Below are 10,893 nucleotides of genomic sequence, written 5' to 3' on the forward strand. Positions count from 1 at the left end.
GCCTGTTCTGCTCTCCTGTAGGCTCCTCTCCCCCCTCGAGTCTATTTAGGTGCTCTTCCACAATCGCCTCTCTGTGCTCAACCCTGCATTAAGGCGGTAAGAGGATGCAGTGCTCTTTGATATTCTGGAGCCACACACCCCCGACCCTGTACCCACCGCATTGTCAAAGGAGGACAGTGCTGTCTTAACTCTGCGAGGGTTGGCGGGGGTTGGCGATGGGCCATTGAGTCCATTCACCCGTTTTGGAGATGTGTCTTTCTATCTTTCTCTGAGGCTCTGCAGCCATTACAGAGCGATCTAGTTGGCAGGGAGCCTAGAGCTGAAGAGGGTCATTTCTGAGAGTCATAAGGGCTCCTGTGCATGGAAAGACACACGGATCTGAGAAGGCCTTGTTAACGTAAAAAAACCATTGAAACCTGTAAAGAATTTTGTGAGTTTATTTGAGCCAAACTGTCGACATATGCTGGGAAGCAGAACCCCAAGGAATTGAGATAATGCTCCGGAGAATTGCGGGGTTACAATTGTATTTATACATTTCAATCGAAGGAGGAACATAGGTGAGTTACATGAAATTCATTGGTGAGAGATTAAGGAGGGGGGATAAAGCAAAGCGGGGAAACCCCTGGGATTGGATAAAAAGGAAAATGATGGACACATACTTAGGTGGGTACAGGAAAAATTAATATGATAAGGAAGAAATCTGCGGCATCTGTCCTGGGCCCAGCACACCTGGCTGTGCCCCAGGGGCTCCATAAAAAAGGGAGGTCACAAGTTACCCAGATAATCCAAGGATATGTTATCATAGATGCAAAAAGACAGATAGGCTCAGTTACAGTAAAGGTTGACCTCATCAATGAAGATACTGGCCTAGGACGTGACTGCCCACCATAACTGCTTTTAGTTAAAGTTTAATTTCAGACCATCCTTTGTAACCACTTTAGGTCTCTGAGTATGCCAGGCTGCCACGCAGACCTTCCCTGAGCTTGTCAGGTGAGAATGTGGCCCCTTTCATCCACAGCCTCATTCTCCATTTGCTTCCCTAGGAATGGGAAAACGGGTCTAGCAGCAGGCAGGGTGGGTAGCATTGAACTCTGGTGCCATTAAATGGCCAAAGCTCTCTATGGTCCACTTTATAGTGGGGCTCGGCTAGGTTTCCAAAGAAGATTACCCTCTTTTTTTCTTCCCTGGAGAGATCCCCTGAGTCTAATTTCTCCCACGTGTTGGTGAGTATGTACCCCCAAAAAGGGGACTCTGGAGGTACTGCAGCCCAGATCCCCATCTACAGAGACACATGGGTAGCAAGCCAAGAGTGAGAGGCATCTCTGCCAGCCTCTGGGGCTGTTTGGGGCCATTCTGAGTGGGGCGGGTCCCACACGAATCGGGACACTCGGGCTCTTGTGGAAGTTCATTATAGAGAAAGGACGGTTGGCAAACATACGTTCAGTCAGTTTCCAGATGAGATTCCTCTCGGGTTGTTCTCTTTTTAAAGGTCATGATTCTCGCCCTAAACGGTTTGGCTCAGTGGATAGAGCGTCAGTCTGCGGACTCAAGGGTCCCAGGTTCCAGTCCAGTCAATGGCATGTACCTTGGTTGTGAGCACATCCCCAGTAGGGAGTGTGCAGGAGGCAACTGATCGATGTTTCTCTCTCATCAAAATTTCTAACTCTCTATCCCTCTCCCTTCCTCTCTGTAAAAATATCAATAAAATATATTTAAAAAAATAAAAATCATTATTCTCCCCCTTTGGTTCAGTCTCTGGCTCATTGAAGTCTAAATACACATGACCCTGGAGAAATCCAAGATGGCGGCATAGGTAAACACCGGACTTAGCTGCCTCGAATGACCACTTCACAAATACAACTAAAAGATGGAACGGACATCGCCCAGAACCACAGGAAGACTGGCTGAGGGGAAATTCTTCTACTAGAAGGAAAGAGAACAGCATACGAGACTCAGAGGAGGCGCAGTGCGGAAAATACAAAGGTGTGGAGGTACGCGCGGAGCGGGCTGGTAGCTGAGGGCACGGTTGTCATTTTCAATAGGGAGGGAGTCTCAGATTCTGAGCTCCAGTTCTGGGCAAGTCTCTGGGGATCCAGACTCAAATGGGAGAAGCGAGACAGTGTGGCATGGGTTGGAATGCGAGGGCAGCTTTTTCGCGGAGGTTTGCAGTGGTTGCTGGGGCTCTGAGAGGCAGAGCCTCTGGGGACGGGACTGAGAGCAGCCATAACTGCTCCCTCCACCCACCCTGTTGATCCCGTGCGACCCACACTGCCAAGCCCTGCGCAGAGCCATTTGCCAGATAGCCTCAGGCAAAGGCTAGATTAGCACCTCCCTAGAGTACAGAAGTTTTCCCACTGCAGACATAGCTGATTCTCACAGCCAGTTGGCCTGGAGGTCAAATCCCCCTAGTATTAACTACAACAATCAAGGCTTAACTACAACAAGACTGCGCACAAAGACCACTAGGGGGTGCACCAAGAAAGCATAAAAAAATGCTGAGGCAAAGAAACAGGACAAAACTGTCAATGGAGGATATTGAGTTCAGAACCACACTTTTAAGGTATCTCAAGAAATGTCTAGAAGCCGCCGATAAAGTTATTGAGATCCTCAAGAAATCTAATGAAACCCTCGATGTTGTGATAAAGAACCAACTAAAAATTAAGCATACACGGACTGAAATAACGAATATTATACAGACTCCCAACAGCAGAGCAGAGTAGCACAAGAATCAAGGCAAAGATTTGAAATGCGAAGAAGCAAAAACACCCAACCAGAAAAACAAAATGAAAAAAGAATCCGAAAATACGAAGATAGTGTAAGGAGCCTCTGGGACAGCTTCAAGCGTACCAACATCAGAATTATAGGCATGCCAGAAGATGAGAGAGAGCAAGATATTGAAAACCTATTTGAAGAAATAATGACAGAAAACTTCCTCTGCCTGGTGAAAGAAATAGACTTACAAGCCCAGGAAGCGCAGAGAACCCCAAACAAAAGTAATCCAAAGAGGACCACACCAAGACACATCATAATTAAAATGCCAAGAGCAAAAGACAAAGAGAGAATCTTAAAAGCAGCAAGAGAAAGAAACTCAGTTACCTACAAGGGAATACCCAAACGACTGTCAGCGGATTTCTCAAAAGAAACTTTGCAGGCCAGAAGGGAGTGGCAAGAAATATTCAAAGTGATGAATGCCAAGAACCTACAACCAAGATTACTTTATCCAGCAAAGCTATAATTCAGAATTGAAGGTCAGATAAAGAGCTTCAACAGATAAGGAAAAGCTAAAGGAGTTCATCACCACAAAACCAGTATTATATGAAATGCTGAAAGGTATCCTTTAAGAAGAGGAGGAAGAAGAAAAAGATAAAGATCCTAATTATGAACAACAAATATGCATGTATCAACAAGTGAAACTAAGAATCAAGTGAATAAATAATCTGATGAACAGAATGAACTGGTGATTATAATAGAATCAGGGACATAGAAAGGGAATGGACTCACTATTCTAGGTGGGGAAAGAGGTCTGGGAGATGTGGGAAGAGACTGGACAAAAATTGTGCACCTAGGGATGAGGACAGTGTGGGGGTAAGGGCAGAGGTTGGGGTGGGAACTGGGTGGAGAGGAGCTATGGGGGTGAAAAAAAGAGGAACAAATGTAATAATCTGAACAATAAAGATTTACTAAAATAAAAAAATAAAATCTATCATAAACTGAAAAAAAAATACACATGACCCTTCTAAAAAAAACACCCACGAAAACCAACAACCAAAATATGTTGGCATCACTGGCTTAAAGACAAATACCAGGACAAGTAGAGGGTGCCACCAGCCCGATGAAGTGATTCCTGGGGTTTGGGGAGGACTAGGGAGATGGGGCAGGTGCCCAAGGAGGCCGGCAGGGCTCCGAATCCACGCCTTGCGGGGCGGCATCGCCATTTTCTGGAGTGAAGAGGGACAATACATATTTAGACAGGCTCGGGTGGGACGGGGACAAGCCAAAAGGAAAAAGCCACAGTGAATCTCCTAGGGGTGGGCCACTCATTTGATAGCAGAACTTGTGCTCCCGTGTATGTGTGCGTGTGCGTGTGCGTGCGTGTGTGTGTGTGTGTGTGTGTGTGTGTGTGCGCGCGCGCGCGTGTGTGTGGGGGGGAGGTGGAGGGGGCGGAGGGGGGTAGGTGTGTGGGTGTGCGTGTGCGCGTCTGTGTGTGTAAATCCGCAGTCACGCACGGACACTTCTTGATTTGAATGGTCCGTCGGCATCCATGAGCACCCTTCAGCCCTGACCTTCTTGCAGACAGCGTGCCCCGCCCCCTGCTTGTCCTTCCTGGCTCCGGTTAAGTCCAAGCACCTGGCTCTGGCTGCAGGAGGGTGGCTTGCATTGGCGCTTCTCGACCAGCAGAGGGCGGGACGGGCTCTTGGGCCATCTTTGAGGGACGCTAGGCCCGGCAGGGTTACCTGAGAGGCCATCGCCTCAATGTGAGGAGAGGCTGTTTATTTGTCCTGAGTCAGGAGTCCAGGTCACCACACACCAAAAGTCTACAGGAGGCACACGAGAAACAAGTGAAAGGAACTCAAACAGAGCACTACAGAAAGTCCTCAACATACAGGACAAGAGAGCAGGAAAATAAAAGAGAAACAGAGGGCTCTAAAACTCAGAAAACCATAACAGCGCAAGCACCCTTAACTGGCGATACTCTCTTCAAGTATAAATACATGACAAGATCCAACTGAAAGACAAACGGCGCCCTGCTGGTGTGGCTCAGTAGGTGAGAGAGGTGGCGTCAGGCAATGGAAAGCGGAGGGCTCCATTCTGGGTCAAGGGATTCCGGGTCAAGGGCGCATAGGTGGTTGCACATACCAGGTTCTATCCTGGCTCTGGGCAAGGTGCTTGTGGGAGGCAACCAATCCACGATTCTCTCACATCACTGTCTCTCTGTCTCTCCCTCTCTCCCCCACTCTCTCCGTCTCATGTTCTCCTGAAAGTGGCTGAGATGCCTCCTATTCATTCCTCAAAGGGAGGGGCGGGCGGGGCGGGGCGGGTGGGGGGGGGGCGGGGCGGGACGGGGGAGACCGGAGACGGAAACACACCGAACGAAGGGTGCCTTGGAGGTCATGGGAGGCAGAGGCTGAAGTGGATGTGAATAGAATGTGTATGCTTTTGTATATCTGGTTGTCGATCAGAGTGATTGGCGGCGGGGCTTTATTTTTTTATTTTATTTTATTTATTATTTTATTTTACTTTATTTTAGAGGAGGTTGCAGCGCGGGGTGGGGGGGCGTGTGAGGGGTTGGGGGGGGTTGCATCGGCGCTTTTCAAACAGCAGAGGGCGGTGCATTGAAAGTCTGGATCAAAGTGTTTTTTTAGGAGGTTTATTTTTATTATTTTTATTATTTTTATCAAGTTTTTTTTTTTTTTTTTTTTTTTGAAAATGAGTAGGACAATGGCCGCAGTCACGCACAATACTCTGAGCATCTCCCAGCCTCAGAGGTAACCAGAGTCCTGGGAGCAGGGCCCCTACTGATCCATCTCGTCCGAGAGCAGGGTGGCATCGCCAGCAATAGACATGGGGTGCTTTCATTCCTAGGGCCGGGTGTGGCCGAGGTGTCAGCCGCTGCTTTTGTGCTGCTTTTGTTTCCGCCGCTCAGCCTCCTTCTCCTGAAGCCACTGCTCCGCCATCTTCCCCCAGTCGATGGCTGCGTGGCTGTTGAGCTTTGGCTGTTGCTGCCGCTGAGTTGCCCGGAGCCAGAGGAGGGCTGGGGCTGGGGCTGGGGCTGGGGCTGGGGCTGGGGCTGGGGCTGGGGCTGGGCAGACGGTGGGGTGGTGCTGGCCTGTAGCTACTGGTATAAAGAAAGAAATAAAATACAAAGTATTCTGTCTGTCAACATTTATTTGCTTTTTGGCCTCGCCCCGGATCAACCCAAATCACTCTGATCCACAACCAGAGACTAAGTCCGGGCCAGGAAAATATAATTATAAAATAAAATACAATACAATAAAGTAAAATAAATGAAATGAAATAAAAGTAAAATGAAATAAAATAAAATAAATAAAATATATAAGATAAAATGAAAAAATAAAATAAAATAATTAAATTAAATTAAGTTAAATTAGAAAAGTCCCGCCGCCAATCACTCTGATCGGCAGCCAGAGACCAAGTCCCGGCCAGGCCATCTGGTGGACCCAGCCTCTCTCTGTGTGTGGCCGCGTCCCCGCCAGAGACCAAGTCCCGCCCGCCCGTTTTGGTGAGCACAAGGTCATTCAGCCATTCATTCAGGAAGAAGTGATGGAGGCCTCGCTCAGACCCAGCTACGCAGGGCCCCACAGACTCGGACTAGTCATGCCCTCCCTCGTTAGGGCTAAGCTGTTTGCCTGCAGACAGATGGCTTCTCTCCCTAGGCTCCCACTCTTCACCCTGTTCAGAAGGGTACCCTCGCCCTGGCCCTCCACTTCTTCACCTCCAGCTTCCGGTCTTCCTGATAATTGACCCACTTATGCAAATTAATTTCACCTGCCTCAGCCTCAGTTTCCTCTTCCAGAAATGGATTAATGTAACCTACAAGGTGGCCCTGCTCCCACCACACAGGAAGCCCTCAAGGTGCCCTTGGCACCTGGGTCCCCCCAGGGCGGGGCCAAACCCTAATATCACATACACACACACACACACACACACACACACACACACCCACACCCACACACCCACAACTGTGGTATACCTACATAATGGAATACTACGCTTCGGTAAAAAGGTAAGAAAAACAAAAAAAAAAAAAAAAGAGAAGGAATTCTTGCCAGCATGGATGGAACTGGAGAGCATTATGCTAAGTGAAGTTAGCCAGTCAGAGCAAAATGAATACCACATGAACTCACCCATTTGTGGAATATAGACAACAACGTAGACTGAGGAACAGGGACAGATCCAGAGACATCTATACCACCACTCTCTGCTGGGGCTGTTTGACTGCTGGTGGCCTCTGGCGTCCTGGGCTCAGAGCTAATATACAAAGCCATACACATTTTATTCACATCAACTTCAGCCTCAGCCTCTGTCTCCCATGACCTCCAAGGCCAGCTTCATTCGGTGTGTCTGCGTCTCCGGTCTACCCCCTTACCCCCCGCCCCCATCCACCCCCCCCCACCTCCCCCCCCCCCCCCACACACACCCACCCTCGCCCGGCCCATTCCTTACGAGGAATAAATACCAGGCGCAGCCACATTCAACAGAACCTTTCCTTGAGGTCCTTTCGGTGAATGCCACCTGAAGGGGCGAGCCGCGCGGGGCCGAGCTTGGAGCATGTGCACTCCCACCTTAAACTTGACGCCCAACCGGTGACGCTTTCAGTCCTGGGGGGGGGGGGGGGCGCGGCTGATTGGTGGAGCGGGCGTCTGATTTGGCTCCTCCCACCACGCTCTGGGGTATAAAAGAAAGCAGCGTCTTCTTTGCAGAGCTTCTCAGCCCTAGGCTTGTTGTCTTGGTCGTCGTCCTCGTTCTCCCAAGACAGCTTTCAGGAGAGAGATCTCGCCAAGAACCGATCCCGGGACATAGAAGCCGCTGGAGCACCTGGCTGGAACCTGGCTAGGCTGCTGATCAACTGAACGCTGTCTCCGTGTCATTTCTTCTTCGCCGACTCCGTCCACACGTTTGGGAACCCCTGGACCCGCTGGGCTTCGACCCCACCAACACGCGCGGCCGAGAAGATGTCTCCTACATGGCCACGCTTCAGTGTACCCGAAGCGCGGACGCGGTTCACGAAGTCTACCAGAGAAGCCCTGAACAACAAAAATATCAAGCCATTGTTGAATACCTTCAGCCAGTTACCTGGAACTGAAGATGAAAAAAAATGTACCCTTGACCAAGCTCTCAGAGGTGTTCTGCAAGAAGAAATTATAAACCATTCATCGTGTGAAAATGTTTTAGCTATTATTTCTCTTGCTATTGGGGGAGTAACTGAAGGTATTTGCACCGCATCTACACCTTCTGTATTGTTGGGAGACGTTTTGGAATGTCTCCCTTTGGATCAGTGTGACACAACATTCACGTTTGTGGAGAGAAATGTTGCTACTTGGAGATCAAATACATTCTATTCCGCTGGGAAAAATTATTTACTACGTACGTGCAATGATCTCTTAAGAAGATTATCAAAATCCCAGCACACAGTTTTGCGTGCACGAATTCAACTCTTTTTGGCCAGGCTTTTCCCTTTATCTGAGAGATCCGGTCTTAACTTGCAGAGTCGGTTTAATCTGGAAAATGTCACCGTTTTCAATACCAATGAGCAGGAAAGCACCTTGGGTCAGAAGCACGCTGAAGACGGAGAAGAAGGAATGGACGTAGACGACGAAGGTGAAATGGGTGATGACGAAGCTCCAACAACTTGCTCCATTCCAATGGATTACAGCCTGTATCGAAAGTTCTGGTCACTTCAGGATTACTTCAGGAACCCTGTGCAATGCTATGAGAAGATTTCATGGAAAACTTTCCTCACGTACTCAGAGGAAGTCCTGGCTGTTTTCAAGAATTACAAATTAGATGACACTCAGGCCTCAAGAAAAACGATGGGAGAATTAAAAACAGGAGGAGAACATGTATACGTTGCAAAATTTTTAACAAGTGAAAAGTTGCTGGGTTTACAACTGAGTGACAGTAACTTTCGCCGACACATTCTACTGCAGTATCTCATTTTATTCCAACATCTCAAGGGACAGGTGAAATCCAAAAGTTCAAAGGATGTTTTAACTGATGAGCAGTCACTCTGGATTGAAGGCACCACAAAATCGGTTTATCAACTGCTATCTGAAAACCCACCCGATGGAGAGAGATTTTCAAAGATGGTAGAGCATATATTAAACACTGAGGAAAACTGGAACTCGTGGAAAAATGAAGGCTGCCCAAGTTTTGTGAAGGAAAGAACATCAGATACTAAGCCGAGGAGAGCAGTACGAAAGAGAACAGCACCAGAGGACTTCCTGGGGAAAGGGCCCAACAAAAAGATTCTGAAGGGGAAGGAGGCGTTAACAAGCCTTTGGGATCCCTGCCCGGATAATATGGAAGCTTGTAAGTCAAACCCAGCAGGCTATCTGCCAACTTTGGAGGAATTCTTTGAAGAAGCCATTGAACAGGCAGACCCGGAAAGCATGATTGAAAATGAATATAAGGTTGTGAACAATCCAAATTATGGTTGGAGAGCCCTGAGACTGTTAGCACGGAGAAGCCCTCACTTCTTCCAGCCAACCAAACAGCAGTTCAAAAGTTTGCCAGAATATCTCGAAAACATGGTGCTAAAGCTAGCAAAGGAATCACCACCGCCTTCAGAAGAAATAAAAACAGGTGAGGGTGAAGACGAGGAAGATAATGATGCTGTACTGAAGGAAAATGAAAGCCCTGATGCTCGCCGAGACAGGCCTGTACCAGGGGGAAAATAGAGATACTTGCCCACAAATTGGGTGAACAATGGAACACACACCACAGTTGCGGGTTTACTGACTTATTTATTTATTTTTATTGCATTTGTGTCTGTGGGGCCCCGCGGAGCTGAGTCTGAGCGAGGCCTCCATCACTTCTTCTGGAAGGGATGGCTGAATGACCTTGTGCTCTCCTCACCTGCGCATCAGCAGTTGGAGGGCTGACTCAGATCAGCCCTCCAGAGTTCTTCAGGGCCCTTCCCTTCACCACCCTACAAGGACTCCGTTTCATTAGCTTTGTGCCTACTGCCCCAAAGAACAACTTCACAGTCGCCACACTGGCTCCATCGCTTTGATGAGTGACCAGTGACCGGGAGGGGCTAGGGCGGGAGGACAAGGAGGGGCACTGAGAAAGGGAGGTGACCGCTAATGGGTATGGGTGTAGTGTCCTACAGCTGGCTTCTCGCAGACAACGCCCCCGGCTGGACCTTCCCCCACCCCTCGGGTCTACCCACACCTGGGAGGTCCAGACACCTGGCTCTGCCTTCCCCAGAGAAGGTTGCGGAATGGGGTGCGGGTGGTGGGTGCGGGGTGGGGGGGGGAGGCTTGCATTGGCGCTCCAAGACCAGTAGAGGGCGCCACTGGCCCGCCGAAGCGATTCCCGGGGCTTGGGGAGGACTAGGGAGATGGAGCAGGTGCCCAAGGAGGCCCGCGGGGCTCCATCTCCACGCCTTGCGGGGCGGCATCGCCGTTCTCTGGGTTGAAGAGGGGACAATACATACTTAGACAGGCTCGGGTGGGACGGGGACAAGCCACAAGGAAAAAAGCCACAGTGAATCTCCTAGGGGTGGGCCACTCATTTGATAGCGGAACTTGTGCATATTTTAATAGATACAGAGAAGTTCCACCACCTTATGACAGAAAAGCTTCTTATGGCTGGAGTGTTGACTTTAGAGACCCCTTTGAAAATGAGCATTACTGAAAGTGGGAAAGAATATACAGAGAGTGGTATGACAAATACTACACAGGTTATGCTGCTGGAGCACAGCCTCGAGCATCAGCAAATGGAGATAACTTTCCTCCAGAGAGCTTTTCACCACCTCATATCAGGAATTCTTCCCTTTCAAGGGGCCGCAGAGAAGTTTACTCGGGTGGACAAAGTCGTAGAAGTCGAAACATAGGTGGTAGCAACTCTCCAGAAAAGCTTTCAACAAGAGACTGCCACAATCAGAAGGATAGTACAAAGTCAAAAGAGAAGGAGAGCGACAGTGCTGCAGGAGATGGTAAAGGAAGTAAACATAAGGAACATCGAAGGCAGAAGGAAGTGAAGGCTTTCTAAACACAGAGTTGTTAGAACCTTCTGAAAAATCAAGAGAACCTACAAGTCCAGTGATGAGATCTGTCCCAGGGCCCCAAAAAACAAACAAACAAACAAAAAACCCCACAAACAAACAAACAAAACAAACTAATAAACAAACAAGACCCCCAAAAAACC

The 10,893-nt window shown here is 48.8% G+C and overlaps 1 protein-coding gene across 1 annotated transcript; it reads left to right on the forward strand.

The window, feature by feature from the left end:
- The first annotated feature begins 7,694 nt into the window (after nucleotides 1–7,694).
- Nucleotides 7,695–10,579, forward strand: LOC132236636 (THO complex subunit 1-like). The gene is given in 3 exon segments (XM_059699729.1): nucleotides 7,695–9,408; nucleotides 9,411–9,467; nucleotides 10,527–10,579. Coding segments are annotated over 3 exon segments (1,824 nt in total).
- Nucleotides 10,580–10,893: the final 314 nt, after the last annotated feature.

Source organism: Myotis daubentonii, chromosome 6 (assembly GCF_963259705.1).
Source record: "Myotis daubentonii chromosome 6, mMyoDau2.1, whole genome shotgun sequence".
Classification (NCBI taxonomy): Eukaryota; Metazoa; Chordata; class Mammalia; order Chiroptera; family Vespertilionidae; genus Myotis; species Myotis daubentonii.